Source organism: Sinocyclocheilus anshuiensis, unplaced genomic scaffold (assembly GCF_001515605.1).
Source record: "Sinocyclocheilus anshuiensis isolate Anshui unplaced genomic scaffold, SAMN03320099.WGS_v1.1 scaffold1302, whole genome shotgun sequence".
NCBI classification, from domain to species: domain Eukaryota; kingdom Metazoa; phylum Chordata; class Actinopteri; order Cypriniformes; family Cyprinidae; genus Sinocyclocheilus; species Sinocyclocheilus anshuiensis.
Window position 1 is genome coordinate 127,518 of NW_015557126.1, and position 17,734 is coordinate 145,251.

The following is a 17,734-nucleotide window of genomic DNA, read 5'->3' on the forward strand; positions in this document are numbered from 1 at the left end:
TATATATATATATATACAATGTCTGTCTAATAACAAATACAGTATTTGTATATGCTATATTTTGCATTTTTAGCTTAGCAACATGCTACCAACCAACTATTGCTATCAATTGTGAGTCATGTCTCCTGTGTGGTTTGTGTGAGGAGCACTATTTATATGACGCACAGAGTTACTGCCTATATAGAGTGCTCCAAATCTGTCACTTTATTTCAGTTAGGATGCTGCCTTAGAAGAGGACAGCTAGGCAGCTCATTAGATTTCGGAACAGTTTATATGTACCCTATCAATAAAAAATTTAAGTGATAGCATTATTTTGATGTGCATATTTTTTTCTCCAGCAAATTTTATGTCATAATGACGCTGAATTCACAAAATTTGCTGACCCTGTAAGAGCTTATAAGAAATGGCAGCTATACAGGTGATCTCAGGGACTGTTGCTAGGCGGTGATGTCTTTCTCTTAGCAGCACAGCGTGTACTTGAATCAGGTCAATGAGCTCCACTCTTTCAAGTATCTCTAGCCTTTGTCTTCCTGAATAATTAATGATGTTTCATTGACTGTGGTCTGTGCACATTGTAACCAAAAAGATCAAAAATGTCCAGAGAAGATAAAGGACACATGATTGAGAAAGTTTCACCTCACTGGCCTTTGGTTTTGTTTGGTGCGGTTTGGTGGTTTGTACATGACAATGGTGTGGATGTCAATGCTAATGAGAAGAAGCGCAGTCGCAAAAGGAAATAATTATCCTGAGTGCGGTGAAGTGGAGCTTGTGCATGGCAACAAAACCATAGAAGAAGTAAAAAATGATGTTCAAGATGAAAGAGTGCATGTCCCAAGGTTGTTTAGCTCACATGTTTGATTCACATGAACAATCTTTCTCTTTTTCTCTCGCATCTCACAGGTTGAGGATCAGGAGTCATGGAGTCTCTCTTCGGGGGCCAGTTGGGCTTGCTGGGGGGTAATGAGGGTCTGAAAGAAGATGGCTGTGGGGTGGGCTGGTCGAATTCTCCCTTGTCAGAAGACATGTACTCTGCCTCCCATTTTGCCCTCATCAGCGCCTACCAGGACATTAAGACTCGACTGGCCGGCCTTGAGCGAGAAAATGCAGACATCAAAAGAAAACTCAAGATTTATGAGATAAAGGTACAAAACGCCCTTAAGATCCTTTAGTCTCAGATACTGTAACAGATATCAGTGGAGGTCACCTTAGACGTTGGTCAGTGGTGTAACAATGCAGGCTGATCAGTATATGGTGTAGAATTGACTTTTTCACTCAGAAATTGCTGCAAATTTCAAAAAATAATAAAAAGAAATGACAAGTAGCACATTTAATTAATGTTTTTTTTTTAAGAGAAAGATTGAAACAGTATTCCAATACTCCAATAATGCAACAACTTTAAAATATTCAGTTTTTACAGCATACTTGGTTTTGTAGTGGAGTTGTATGTCCACTACTGTACAATATAGCTTTATATGCCCTTTATACTGTACAATATATCTTTATACGTTTAATGATTAAAACACTAAAAATGTCTGAAGTTACTGTTCTGCATTGTCTCCTCTGTAGCGACTTTCTGTCATACATTATGTATTTATCATATGGAGGCCATTTATTCTAAAACCTATACAATCTAAATTATACAGTGGAGTCCACTTAAAAACTATTTGTGAAAATGCTGTACAATTCATCCGCAGTTATTTTATATGACAACAGCACTTGATCTGCATGAACTGCACAAGTTTGTGTTAAGCCTGATGATCATGTTATCCAGCTTTATTTGACAATGATCCAAAAAGTATCTTGTGCTTCAGTGGAAGCACAAATAACTTTTGATTAGTGACCTAGAAATAGTGCAGAATCTTAAATTACTATTATGTAACTTCCTTGTTTAAAACTGCCAGCTTATTTCCAGGTTTAAATGAAAAACACTGCAGATTTCCAGTGTGGTCTTGTAGACTTGTAGATAAAATAGTCTGTTAAACATAATTAAGCTCATCAAAATATCAAAATGATTCATTTTCAAAAGCCGTGGCCTATCAAATTAACCTGTAGTTTTTATTATAACAGTGTAGGATTTTTTTTTTTTAGCTAATGTCGTATGTATGGCATAATTATCCAGTTAAAAATGGGGTTATCCTTGTTAGCCCCAAACCCTTTCTCCTGCTCCTCGCTGCCTCATCTCACATTAATGCAGAGACAGTGACATGGTCACAGGCATACTATATAGGGCATTTAATTAGAGTAGAGCAGAGTGGACACACACAGTGAGAAATAATATGGGTATCTGGCACACAGCTGAGAATTGCACTGAGAAAGAGCATAATAATTAAACTAACTACTTCCTGTGTCGAGCAACCTTAGTTCAATTGATCAGAAAGAGTTAGGCAAACTACGTTTCTTTAATATGTGGCACACTACTCTCTCAGGAGAAAGTGAGAGATTCAAACAGGACATGAATCTGTAGATAGAAAGTTATATTTTCATGTACATAGATTACCGTTCTAAAGTTTGAAATGGTCCTTCAGAAATTATTGTAACATGCTGATTTAGTGTTCAAGAAACATGTGACACTGAAAACTGGAGCAATAACTGCTGAAAATTCAGCTTTGTCACAGAAATAAATTACATTTTATTATATATTAAAATAGAAAACTTCTTAAATTGGTAATAATATTTCACAATATCACTGTTTTTACTGTGTTTTGATCTAATAAATGTATCCTTGGTGAGCATAGGAGACTTATTTCAAAAATATGAATATCTTCCCAGCCAGTTACGCCACTGATTCTGGTAAAAGCCAAATTTTTTATTTAACTGTTATGGAGTTTCTTTGCAGTTTCCTTGTGAAAAATTGTGACCTATGAGTGCTGATATATATACTGTTGTCAGAGTTTGTTTAAGCGTGTAACATTGAGTTGATTAATAACTGTGTCTGCCTGCTTCATGTATGAAACAGCTTTATTTATAGCCCAGCTGACACGTGAGCCGAGCTGTACATAAACAAGTATGCAGGCTCTCTGTAATTATCATGTCAGGCTCTCAAATGAAAACAGACAAAGCCACTTATACACACAATACAATATGCTCCTGATGCTGTTTAGATCACTCGGTTGATAGGAAGGTAGATCACATCTCTATTAATCTTTAAAAATGTAACTGAATATCATTCACATGAGATTTTCATTTAAATTGGGCAGAAAGCTTTTCTCTAAAATGATGATCAGCACTCAGAAGTGACAGCAATGACTGAGCAGGAAAACACTATATGCATAATATTTTAGGATCATGTCAATTATCTGCCAATATTACATATATTTGCATTTATTAATATAGGCTGATGTTGGACATGTTATTATTCATTCTCATTTCTTCTTTTATATATTTAGATTGTTAGCCATCATCTAATGCTCAATTAAAGTTAATATGTAATAGCACTGTTAAATGTCATCTTTAACAAATCTTAAAATGAATATTGGATTGATATACAAAACTGTCAAATATTAACCTTATATTGGAATCATTATGAGCACAAGCTGTAATCGCTATCTAACATGTTCATTGTGTCTGCTTTACAGAATGCATGCTTTTTATCAACCACGTAACTGTATATTACTAACATATGGATATTACTTTAACACACTCATCTATGGCTGACAACAAAATACTTCCTAATTATAACATTCAAACAAGCATTTCTGTAAAGCTGCTTTTTACCGTATTGTGAAAAGCACTATGCAAATAAACGTACAAAACTGCTGGTTCATTTGATGTGATCTTTGGGTACAACTAGGTAGGCTGGGCAGCTGCCAGGCCTCAGGGGAGCTGCAGGTAGAAGATGCTCCAGATTGGATATCTTTAAAGCTTTTTGGTTTGGCCCTGCCCAAATATATGCATGTATACGCACCAACGACGGCTAGCCTCTGAAGAACAGCTGTTTTTGCAGAAGGCGAGAGAGAGCGCCTCCAGGGTTCTGCGTTCCGTGTGGCTCACTGCCTAGGAAAGGGCTAAACGTGGGGAACTAATGCACACAGCTCTTTAGGCTCGTAGGAGTAAAAATATATGAGATCCTCCACATCAAAGCACACAGCATCTACTGATGCCAGCAGTGAGGTAGAAGATGATGTAGGAGCTGAACTTGTAGCATGCAAGAGCAGACCTCTCTAAATGGAAAGGACTGTTTGATAATAAACCCCTCAAATTGCTTTGTCACCAACTTGCATTTATATATATTCTATATATATTCTGGCAATTACCTTAAAACATAACTAATACTGGTTTTATAGATGTTTTGCAATGGTTAATCATATATTGCAGACTAACTTTATCCCATCTGGAGGTCATCCAAGGGCAAAAACCTGTTTCATGAGCATTTTTTTCTTTCGCTGTTGCCATATCGTTCACAAGTTTAGGATTAGTAAGGTTTTTGATGCTTTTGAGATGTCTCTTATGCTCATCAAAGCTGCATTTCACCAAAAATACAGTAAAAACAGTGATATTATGATTTTATTATAATTTAAAATAACTTTTAAAATCTGAATTTACAGCAGCCATTATATACTTATATGTATATACTTATATGCTTATATATACAACCAAGTATATACAGTACTTTTATATAATTATAAAGCTTTTCATGATTCTTTTACACTGTAAAAACATTCTTTTTCAAAGTTGTGAATAAAACAAATATTATTCCAGAACATTTACAGGAAAATACTGTTTCAGTTGTTTACTTCAGAATTTCGTGTTTAATTGAATGTGTTACTTGCTGTTTCTTTGTAATTCTTTGTGAAATTTAATAGCAATTTCTAAGTGAAAAAGGAAATCTGACAGCATTTTTTCCAGAGCAGAATTGCTAGAGATCTTTCATGCATCAAAAAAGATATTGTATGCGCTCCAAAAAGATAACCAGTCCATTCTCAGGTGCGTAAATCAAGAAAATGTTATCAATCAAAAATGTCCGCACACTGAAAGACATTCAGTTAGACCAAGGCAAGGGTCTATCACAAAAATTACTTTAATTTAACATCTACAGAGTGAAAAAACTGCTAAAAAGTGCAAAGTGTCTTAAAAACAGACCAAAGAGCAGATGTTTCAGCTCATGCTTTCTTCAGTGCTCATGGAACAAACAGCAACACCACTCTACTTTAAACACAATTACAAATTGTTACCAGCTGAGCTCGATCAATAGGTGATTACAAAAAAAAATATTACAAAAAACTATTAAAAAAGTCCATCTCTTCATTCAATCCAGTAGGGGTTAACGATTTCAGCTCAAAAATCCAAAAAGCCTCTCTTTGTAATAGTTTTTTTGTCATGGTTACCCCCTCTCCTATGTGGCAGAACCCTCTCAATGCCCAGGAACTTGAAATCCGAAAGAGAATCCTTAGCGGACTCAAAATGGCGAAAAACTGGAGAAGTGTAATCTTGTCTCCTAATGGCACTCATATGTTCTATAATTCTGGTGCGCAATGCACGTTTTGTTTTTCCAACGTACAGTAGGGGACAGAGACACATAATTATGTATATCACATGTGTAGTTTTACATATAATCAATTGTTTAATTTGATTAAAATTTTGCCACAAATTGGGTGTGTAAAAGATTTATATTTTATATAATAAAGACAAGCAGTACAATCTTTATATGGAAAGTTTCCTTGGGCATCTGAGAGGGTCCCTGGAGTGGTTTTTCACAAACATCTGTATTAGAATTGTTTACCAACTGCTTTCTGTACAACTTAAATTGTGCTGAATTTGGTGAATAATGTGCAATCTGTAGACCTCATTTGCATATTTGTGCTGAAAACAATGACAATGACTTAATCTAAATACTCACAGTGCAGCATTAAACCAGTGCAGACAGCCCTGTTAATCCAGATTGCTGGATGTCAGTTAATATGATGTTTTTTACACCAAAAATGGCGCAATGTTTATTATACCCATTATGATTCTATTTGTGTTTGTGTTGACCACTGTGTCACTTTTTCATGTATGTGTGTGCAGTTTCCCATGATAAGCGAGTTTGGAGATGACAGAAACTCCTACTGCTCCTTTGAGCCCAAAGACACAGTGCTGCTCCAGTCAGAGAATGGCAGTCTGCAACAGAGAGTCAACATGCTGACCCTCGAGGTGAGAGGACACACATATACACAAACACACCTAAATACACACACCCAACCCTTTCTGGACTGTATTTCATCTGATGTTCTGCTAATTTCAAACAACCGCTTGTTATATTATGGCTTGGCTATATTGTGTTGCAAATCTGGATTACACGTCACAAAATGGAAAGATTAGAGCGGTAATACGATTAGTAGGGAAACGAAGGACAACTTCAGATGGGCAGTCATTCATGACAAAAGGCCTTACAAAATCTAGACCACAAAGCATTCATTTTTGTGTGCCTGAAGCCCGCTCTAAATTGTCTCTCCCGACTGGCTGTGATGTGAAGTGTAAATGGAAAGATCATACTCTCTCTCTCTCTCTGCATCTCTCGGCTTATTGCCTGGCGAAGCATCTCATTAATTAATGATGATTGTTATGTGTTTCCATAGCCACCCAGCAGCCTTCCCTCCTTTGAAGAGCCAGGTTTCTCTTTGTCATCTGTTCTTCTCTCTCTCCCACACCTCCCTCGCTTTTGCTGACGTTTGGTACTTTGTGTGTATGTTCCGTATTGTTCCCCATCCTCCTCGTTTAACTGTGGCCTTCCTTCTTGATTTGTGTCTTGTGTTTCATTCTTTTCACACTTTTTTTCCAGCACCCAGAGCTTTGCATTCATGAGCTATCACTGAAATCTAATGCAGCACAATTGAAAGTAAATACCCTGTTCTGTTATTTTTTCTGAAAACAAGCTACTATTATCTGTGAAGCCAAAGGATCACTGCAGAGAGGTGCATTATATGATAATTGAAGTAGATGCTTATGTGTGTCTGTATTAAAATGAAAGTGCAGGCAACAACACGTGCATTTGTTTCACTTTTTTATTATTATTTTTTTATATATTGGGCAGAACACCTTTTGTGTCTATAAATGTTTTTATTCTCTCTCACACCATGTCCTACTGGTTTCCAGCGACAAGCAATTTGTCAAAGAGTGAAACTTGTAAGCAACATGACCAGTTGACAGAATGGTCACTTGCCCTTTTGCCACTTAACTATTACATTTTGTTGATCTTGTACCATCCATTTTCTTGCCTTGTAAACATAAATGTTTGGTTTTTTGTTGCTGATTTGTAACCAGCTTAGTTATCTGAGGTTTTGTAGAAATTGCAAAAATTAAGCATACGTATGAATCTGATAAACTACAAACAATTCAAACTTCAGTACAAACATCAGTAATCATATACCACTGTTTCTCAGCAAAAATATGTTAATGAATTAATCGATTAAGATTATAGCTATATAGTTTTCAGATTGTAACACGTTTTCTGTTGTTTTTTTTATATTTTGAATCAAAGATTATTGTAAAGAAAACTTAGCATTTAAAAAATATTTATGTTAATATTAATTTACTGTAAATTAATGTTAATACAAATTCATTGTAGCTATATCAGTTTCAGCTTGTTGCAAATTTTCTGTCTATAAAGAAAAACATTTATAACATTTTATTAAAAAAGAATTTTAAATTAATTTCTTATTCCTTTATTTTTCTCATGTTATTTTTCCATTCACACATAAAAATGGATCACTCAGAACTACTGGGTGACTAAGGGAAAAAAAAAATTTCCTTAGTTGAGTCCTGTTATTATTTAATTATTTTTTAAAGGCTCCGCAAACCTCTCGATTTGGTACTATATCTCAACAGAATATTTTCGTGAGTTTCATGTGGTGAAAAAAGTTAATAAAGGAATAAGATTTAGGTCATGTGTATAGAACTAGACAGCTGTCAGCAGAGCTGATATTGTTATCGGCCTACTAGGAAAATATAAAATCCATAACGGTAATCAACAAGCCAGTAAAAAGAAATGTGAGAAGAAATAACTGACAAAATGAGAATGTTTTTAATTTTTATAGTACACCCACCTTATACCAAATGTTACAACAGCTTGTCATTATACAGCCCAAGAACATCCCAACTGTCCTTGTAATTCAAGTTCTTATACACAGTAATGTAAAATGTAAAAATGCAAAAAATGTCTGTGAGAATGAAAGATTTTAAATATCATTAGGTGTGTATAAAAGCAGTTAAGCCAAAGGAAAGTCCTTGCATTGATAGGAGTGTTTGTGTTCTCCAGCTTCAGAAGAGCAAAGAGCGAGAGGAGCAGCTTGAAGATGTCATTCAGGCCTATGAGAAAATCCACATGGAGAAGTCCAGCCTTCAGCGAGACCTAGACAAGATGGTGAGAACTCTCATAAAACATTCATTCCATGACATCCATGCTAAGTTTGGCTGCTGAGCGGATGGGCAGTTGCGATAATTAGCCTCTCCATGTGCTTCAGGCTTTAATCCAACCAGGTGTCCACTTGATTAATCTTGTACTCTCATACATCCTAACGGGGCTGTGTGAATCTAATTGGGCTCTTATATTACCCAGACAAGCCCCTCATATAAGTGGATTATGCTGGATATCTGTAATCATATATGCACATTTGCAGCGTCAGTTTTAAACATGAGTCTCAAATGGCTTCGAATGGATTTGAGTTCTTGAAAAATGCATGATGAAAGCGTTTGTATGAAGGGCCGTACAAGCCATAATTCATTCTGGCACTCTCACACACTTACATTCTCCTTTCACATACATACATTTTCCTCTTATATTCATATGAGTTTATGCACACATATATACATTTTGCTCTTATGCAAATGTATTCAAATGATACATTTAATATTATAAATAATAAAGGTATATAAGAAGAAAATGCATGTATGTGTGTATGTAAGAGAAGAATGTATGTATGTGTGAGAGAGTATAATGAAAAGGTGAATGATGGAAACGGAAGGCAGGTTAGGCGCGATCAGTGTTACGTTCAAGACAGGTCCTGATCAGCATGGCTGAGGTAGATGAGGCGGCCGCAGAAGTATTTCAGCAAGCTATTTGGGTTTTAAAAAACTATTATAATCTTGAAAAGTTTACATATTTGGCCTCGTCCCTTGAGCAAGTTGTAATTTAGGGCGCGGGCGCAGCCTCCGCCGTGTTGCCAGATACATTTATTATAAGCATCTATGGATTTGTTTTTTCAACTTATGTGACAATTTCAAGTAGATATAACTGCAGACCGGAGATCTCCAAAATGGGGCGTGAACTCCAGAAGTGGACAGAACCTCCAAAATGGGGTGGGGTCTCCTCGTGCAAAGAATTTCACCATTGGCTCTGGCTCCAGCCAATTGTTATTGACTTACATTTCAAAATAAAACTTTATAAATTAAACATTGTTTCTAGTTCATCTAAAATTAAATATGCTATATAAGTAAATATTCTCTGAGAGAGCAGAGCCCAAAGCTCGTGGCCAGTGGTGTTCGGACTGGAGTTTGAACCTCTGCTTAATGATATAAAGGAGAATAACCCACGAGCTCTCTCGCGAGCCGTCCCAGCGCAGGGGAAAAATTTTACACTATCACTTTGTTCTAAGCAACAGGGGCCTCCCGGGGCTTGAAATTCGCAGGGTAGGAGGGGGTAGTGACACTGGGTGTAAATAAAAGGGTGCCATTGTCCGGTGAGGTCCAGTTGGGGAGTTACGAAATTATCTCATATCGCATAATCTTATTAACTGTTTATCTCCTGAATTGCAACTTTCTTTACCACGCTATTCAGCGCCAATCCCGCCATGCAGTCAATTTCACTGGTTAAGGTTAGGGTCAGGTGTGGGGTAGGTTTAGGGGTTAGCATTTTTTGTAGCATAGTGTAGGAAATCAACACTTTAATTGACACAACCAATAAAATCTTTAGAATCAGCTGTGGGGCGGAGTTTGCACTGAAGTGGATTGGGGGAAAAAATTGCGCATGCGTGTCATGTGCCTGTCTGTCAATGGGAGGAAGCCACGCCCTATTTTGGAGCTCCCACCCCGTTTTGGAGTTCCCGCCCCCATTTGGAGATCTCCGGGCTGCAGTTATACCCTTCTTGACAACTTAGGAAGTCAATAAAGTGTGAGGTTTCAGGTTGAGGTCAGCGATATCTTTATATTATTTCCAAAGCTCGAGATTTGGACTTATTTCGGTTCATTTATTTTTAGATTGTTTTGTTTATTTTTGGTAGCAATATCTGTCAACACTTGACTGACAGTAAACAGCCAATAAACAGCGCGGGCAGGTTATTCATGACAGGGTACCACATTCGGTCACACAAGTAGTGATCATCATGATATTATCTGTAAGAAACGGTATCAACCAGGGCTCGCCAGTGTGAGAATCTCGGGACAGTTGACGGATCTGTCACTGGCCGGACATTCAGCCCACCGCAGCGTCATCACAAAAGATTGATTGTGGCAAGGCCAGTGAAAAATTTTGCCAGGGCAAGTAAAAATTTTGAACCACTGGGCAATTAGAGAATTAACTTAGCGTTGGGCCCTGTGAACACTATCAAAATCAGTATCATAACACTTGTACACAGATCTGTAGAACAAGTAGGTTACAAAATGAAATGTTAAAATTAAAAATTAAAATGAGAAAACTTAAAACTGTACTTGAAAAGAAAACAGGATGACTTTGAATAGCATAACTGTATGAGCTGAGCAAGTATTGCATATGTATTTCCTGGTTTGAGAGTGACTTCCTGCTTAAAGAGGAAGTAATGGATAAAAGAAAATAGATGAGACATACATGCATATGAGTGTGAAGTATATAAATATGTGAAAGTGACAATATATGTATGCGAGTTATAATGTAGGTATGTAAGAATAAAGAATACATATGTGCTTGAAAGTAAGCAGAAACATGTATGTGAAACAAGAATGTATGCGTGTGAGAGTAGAAACATATGAATGTGAAAGGAAAATGTATGTGTGAGAGTAGAAATATACAGTATGTATGCGAAAGGAGTGTGTGAGTGCACCAGAATTAATTATGGCTTGTACGGCCCCTCATACGTTTGAGCATCTGTGCCGTTCTCCTCTCTGAAATATTCAGCCAGCTATACATCTACATGTTCTCATCTTTTATTGCTGACAAAAATTCCTCATGGATGAGAATGTCGGAAGAATCTGCATGGTGAAGTAATGGCCTCTTTGCCCTTGTATATCTTTTGATCAGTCCCTCATTGCCTGCCTTACTCTCAGTACTTTCTCTTGGCGTTTCATTTTTATTCTTTTATAATCTTTTACTTTTGTGCCCATCTCTTTCCCTTTCCCTCTCTTCTTTTCTCTTTCTTCTCTCACTCTTTCCCGGGCTCAGGCGTCTCTGGTGGAGAAACATGTTGAGCGGATTCACAGTTTAGAGGCTGCTCTGAGGCAGAGGGAGAGCTCACTACACAAACTCAACACACAGCTGCACAACAAAGACATGCAGTACCTGCAACTACACAGCCCTGACTCACATAGTAAGTCTTGTTTTGTCTGTATGCATGCAGGTGTTAATTTATAAATCACTCAGTGGTCTAGGACATGCAGATATTTACCTAAAACCGCTACCACTGACTCATTCACTGCTCAGTAATTGTCACATACAGTCAAAATCAAAATTACAGAACAATCTATAAATACTTGATTTTATTTCAGAATGGTTGTTAATCTTCATTGCTCAAAATTTGAAGGAATATTAGCTGTAGGTATACCACTCTCATACATGTTTGTAACTATACAACTAAACAAAAATTTTGGAGGGTTACAAGCTGTGCTAAATTAATTTAGTGTTTTCAGCATCAAGGAACTGATTTACCCATTTTGCACTGTGACGGAAACATTGTCTTGCATGAAAATTGCTGGTTGATTGAGACATGCTTGCAGGGAAGGTACCACATGTTGCTGAAGGAGATCCTTACCCTGTTCATCGCTGAACTGGCGAGCAATTCCAGCTGCAGTGTTGAACCGATTCCCCATTGAGTGTCTCCGCATTTACCCGTCTTCTCATGCATTTGTCTTACATGGATGACCAGCCTTTTGGGGGACTTGAATGAATTAGTGTCATTGTAATGCTGTAATATTCGAGAAATCACATATTTGGAATGACCAGCTTCTCTTGCAATGGCTGAAAGGGTCATCCATTTGGCCTTCATCTGGACCGCTTCCTGTTGTAGGGTTTCAGTAACCTTAGAGCAATCATCTTGCAATCTCAGTGAAAATTAGAGGAATGCTGTCAGTTAAATATTATATTGTTTATAATTATTATATTGTATATAATTATATTGTCATATAATTAAGGAAATTTGCACTAGTAAATTAGCACCAGGTGCCAGATTAACACCAATAATTTGGAGGTATATGTAAGTGTTCTCTAATTTTGATCAGAGTTTTGATCAGAGTACAAGGACAGAGTGAACAAAAGTGAGTGCATTCGGACAATATTGCACTTTGTATGATCTTACAGTTGTTTCACATCCTGAATGACAAGAAAACTATTTGAAATCTGTTCAGACTGAGATGAAAAACAATCACATATTAGATATGGATATGATTTGGATTAGGTTTATAAACAATGTTTTTTTTCTGTTCAGACTAATTAAAACACTAAATAGTTACAACAATACAACAACCTATTTAAAAACTTAAAAATAAAATGTATCCTTTAATTAAATACCAACTCTCGCTGTACAAGTAAATTGCATGCAATCTAACTGACAAGCTGCAACTTGACTGTTCACACACACACACACACACACTGTACGTGTGAAATAAACACGTGGGACCCCCCAAATCCGGAACTGTGTAGCCTCCATCGCTTCCGTCCATATTAGAGCCCTGCACGGGCCTCAAATATAGGCCCTAGCCCGGCCCTGGCCCGAGACGCTCAGGCCCTAGCCCGGCCCGGGTCCGACAGCTCATCAGAATTCTTGGCCCCGAGTCCGACCAGAGCCCGTCTTGTTTTCCCCCCTTCTCCCAAAACAGCTTATAGCTATACTACTGTTTCAGCTATTAAAATAGTTCAGTTTTGTAGCTATGTAATGTCAAAGTGATTATATTTCGTTTCGTTTTTTTTTTAGTTAATTTAGAAAAAATCTTTCTAAATTTTTTTGTTCGTTAAATGTACATTTTTGTTTTTTAACGACCAAGTGGCCAGCGGCAGACAGTCATAGCCTATGTTTGATCAATTTAGCCTTCTCAAATCATCACGACTTGCCTAAAATAAAATCTATAGATATAAAACAGTTCAAGCATATCACAATGCTAGTTTAAATGTTTAACCTATATAAATGTGTGCTATTGGACGCATATCTATTCGTTTGTGCGGAGAGCTAAAGCGCGCTTTACAGGACATGGAGGCGCCGGCGCGATCACTTGCATTGGAAACAACTTAAAATATGCCGTAATTATTGCTCATAAAGGTAAGAGTAATACATAACTCAGAACTGTAAAGGGTCTACTTTTATTTGTGTGCACTCACAATATCAACAAAACGGTGTGCTTTTATAACATAAAGTATACATACAGGATGCGCTTTCTGCAATTTTGGCCAGGAGCGCTTCACAATGATGAACCGAAACTCAGCGAATACCTGCCTCACAGACTTGCTAAGTGTATCTATAGAAAGCTTTAAATTACTACTTTAAAACTAAATAATTCAAATCGAAAACAAAAACTCTTTCATTATAAAATCCATAAAGATGCATTTATCTCTAAAAGCACGTCCAATGAGGAGATGGCGAGTCAGGATCGTCATCTTCATCTTTGCGATAAGGACTCAGAAAACATTAATTTATTAATAAATAATTCAAATATCTCCTTACTATTTCCCCCGACACATTCATGGTAATTACTTTTGCCGGTGCTTTGCGTCAAGCTTAAGCCTATTGCGTGCATTTGAACGCAGAACTGTTCAGCTGCGCTGACGGCAAGCTCGCTGCTGCTGGACACTAAACACCGTCGAGCCGCTCTTGACAGTCGCGGCAGCACGGTCTCGTGTTGTTTCCACCAGCGCGGCAAATTATTACTTTTTCATCACTAATTGATAGATGTCTAAAATATAAAAATAGGAGAAGCCTAAAGCCCGGCCCGCGTCTGAACTATGACGTGAAAATTGTACCGAAGCCCGGCCCTAGAGGCGTAGTAAAGTCGGGGCCTGTTGGTCCCGGGCTGAAATGCAGGGCTCTAGTCACGGTCAACTGTCACCTGTATGCTAAAGCGTGCGTATATGCGTTTCGTCTAGGCAATGTATACTATTTATAATATAATGAATATAACAATATTTCATACAGTAGCCTATGTCTGTTCTGCGTGTATATGGGGACAATAAAAGTAGAGAAGCTAAATGAGCCCGAGTCCGACCTGAGCCCGATCTTTAAAAAAAAAAAAAAAATGGCCCGAGCCCGGCCCAAATGGACTCAGCGTGTTGGGCCCCGTCGGGCTTGCAGACCTCTAGTCCATATCTCACGCCATATTGCCATGGTTTAATTTGCTTTCGTGTAGTGAGGGGAAAAAAACACTTTTGGGCAATTGGTTCTTAGCTCTGCTGTTTGATACCCTCACGTGGGGCAATGAAAATTTCTGAAATGTCAGAAATGTATCTGACCATCAGATTGCCAGTCGGGAGAGGTTAATTGTCTCTCGTTACCCCCTATATGCTGCACAACAAACGACGCACAGCAAAGCTTAAAGGGGACATAACACACACAGTTTCACCCAATCTCGTGTTAATCTTGAGTACCTATAGAGTAGTATTGCATCCTTCATATCTCCAAAAAGTCTTTAGTTTTATCATATTTATAAAAGAAAGATACAGCTTTACGATTCTCTCCAGAAAAAGCCGAGCTCCTGGAGGCGCGCCGTGGGCGGAGCTAAAGATTGACGAGCACTTGAGCGCCGAATGCCAACAAAACAGACATTTGATGCCGTTTCACTTACCGTCTGCAGTTCTGAATCATGACCGGGATCTTTTATAGCTGGGACTGCTCCATCTTTCAGTATCAAACAATGTGCAAATCCAGTGTCGAACTGGGCCTTGTTTATAAAACTTTCGTCAACAAACACGCTTGTGAAACTGCGTTGCTGCTCCAGAAAAACAAACTGCATCCACTGTTTACATAACGCTGGGTTCTTTAGGAAGCTGAACAAAGTTATCTTTCCCTTACAACCAAAAACACACTTCTTTAGAGACATTCTTCCCGAGAGAGTCCCATGCAGCTCTGCTGAATGAAACGCGTTGATGGGCGCGCTCTTGCTCTCGCTGTGGTCGATGCGTGCACGTGCGCGCTCTTCCGGGAGAAATGCCCATATAAGGAGTTCCACCCTCGTCTACGTCATGAAGAGCCACGATCGGAAAAAACTCTCCGAAACTTGTACAAACCCGAAATACTCTGTCATACGTCCAAATTGTTTTTTTAAATTTTGTCCATGCTTAGCATGAGAATCCAACTCTTCAACAGTGTAAACAACTCTGAATGCATGAAACAGCATTGTACCCTTTAAATAAGAAAGTTCACCCTATAACAATTACAAAATTTAAAAAGTACAATTATTAAACAATTAATTTTAAGTTAAAGCCTTTAACTTACTGCATATAGGGGGATTTTTTTTAAAGGGGTCATATGATGCGATTTCAATTTTTCCTTTCTCTTTGGAGTGTTACAAGCTCTTGGTGCATAAAGACTTCCCGAGCAAGTCCCGTGCAGCGCTGCCGCCGGATGAAGTGTGTTGATGGGCGGGATCTTGCTCTCACTCTGGTTGATGCGTGCACGGACGTGCTCTTCCGGGAGAAATGCCCATATAAGGAGTTCCACCCTCGTCTACGTCATGAAGAGCCACGATCGGAAAAAACTCTCCGAAACTTGTACAAACCCGAAATACTCTGTCATACGTCCAAATTGTTTTTTTAAATTTTGTCCATGCTTAGCATGAGAATCCAACTCTTCAACAGTGTAAACAACTCTGAATGCATGAAACAGCATTGTACCCTTTAAATTCGGCTTAATTTAAAAAAAAGGGGGAGGGGGGGGGGGGTCCAAACGACTTAGAAATCGACTGTGTATGCCCCAGTTTTTTTTTTTTCTTTCTATGTAGCATACGTAGCATTTTTGGGGGAAAGAAAATCCTCTACCGGTCAAAATGACCACAACACCAAATGAGATATATTGTATATACATCAGGTTGTTTATTAGCATACAGTCTTGTTCATTATTTGTCATTTGATGTGCCTTTTTAATTTGTATTCCACTCCAACAACAGATTGTGTATTGGGGTCTTTGAAGTGTCCCTTTTCATTATGCATCACATTTTCTATCCAGTTTTTAATCTAGCCTAATTTTGTTTTTTTCAAAGAGCACCTCTTTTTCAAAGAGACTTCAAACAGGGCCAAGCGTCGGTCCTCTTGTCCTTTTGGTCCTCTTTGTTTTTTCCCCAGATGACAGTGTTGTGTTGCATCTCTCTCATTTTACCCCATTTCCCACTTCCATTCTCTTTCCTTTCACTGTCTCTGAGGCTCAGAAAAGACTCTCACCTCAAAGAGAATATGTAACTAAAGGGAAAGCATATTTGCGAGAAGAAGGTCATACCTTTCCCCTGTGACCTCTCTCCAGGATCTAAAACGTTTCAGTCAAACTCAAAGGCACTGAACAGGAGTCAAAAATTCCAGAGAACTCAAGCAAATTATGTTTTTATGTAAAGTACGCAACAGAGATGTTCTGTAACCCTGTCAGAAAATAATACAAGAATGATGTCAATTTTGTGTGCGCTCATGAATACAAATATTACATGCAAATATGAAAAAAAGAATAAAAATCATTTCACTGCGGTTTTGGTGTGAGATGTAGGCGTTGCAGGGGTGTACGTTTTCAGCTTGCTTATTGCTGAACTGTCACAATAGCCGCTGGCTCAAGGACGGCTTTTCTATGAGCTGCTGAATCACCATGCCCACGCCTGGGGTGAGGGGCAGGATGCTCTGACAGGAAATAGTTCAGTCTTGAATTCTCCAACTTCAAAGTTTCATAGCTACATGGAGTAAAGGATGCGTGTAGGGAGACTTTAGGTCGGATTTCAGTCCTGTTAACAATGTTGGCCCTGAGGCGGCCACCAAACCTCCTGTCCAGACATTTGTAAGTTGGCGCCTGTTTCTTTTGGCAGAAGGAGGAGAGAATTTCCCATTACATAACGTAAAGAAATGCAAATGAGATATTTGTTGGTCTGTTTTGAGTGACAGATGTGATGAGAGATCTGTTGCTTCAAAGACATGCTGTCGGACAATTTGTCTGCAGCCTCATATGTCAGAGAACATTCTGAGTATGTTTAAGGAACACCAGAAATGTATTGATATTCCTCTAACATTATACTCCATATTTTTCTATGATTTATTTAACTCTAAACGAGTGCAAACTCCACTTAAACTTTGAGAAGATTGCGAATTAATTTTAACCATTGATTAGCAGTGTATTTTTAACTTCAAATTTGAAAATCGCCTTTTGTTCAAAATAACATTGATAATAATGTCACTATAATATCTGCGCACTGTACTGCATTTGGTTTTTTTGCATTAATTTGCATACTGACTTGAGACTGCTCTGTCATGTACTTTGTGGCCCTATATAAACAAAAAAACAAATAAATAGATAAATAAATAAATAATAACTAGTATATGTGACTAATAATAATAATAATATTACATTAATTGAAAAAAGTGTGGAAATGTAAAGTGGTCATTATAAAAAAAATACAAACC

The 17,734-nt window shown here is 37.9% G+C and overlaps 1 protein-coding gene across 1 annotated transcript in view; it reads left to right on the top strand.

The window, feature by feature from the left end:
- LOC107677885 (TANK-binding kinase 1-binding protein 1-like) overlaps positions 1-17,734 on the top strand; it is a 60,338-nt gene that overhangs the window by 19,902 nt on the left and 22,702 nt on the right. The window contains exons 2-5 of the mRNA XM_016472951.1: positions 901-1,142; positions 6,004-6,129; positions 8,234-8,338; positions 11,327-11,471. Of these exons, the coding sequence (XP_016328437.1) occupies positions 918-1,142; positions 6,004-6,129; positions 8,234-8,338; positions 11,327-11,471 (601 nt within the window). The 5' untranslated portion in view covers positions 901-917. The remainder of the gene's footprint in view (positions 1-900; positions 1,143-6,003; positions 6,130-8,233; positions 8,339-11,326; positions 11,472-17,734) is intronic.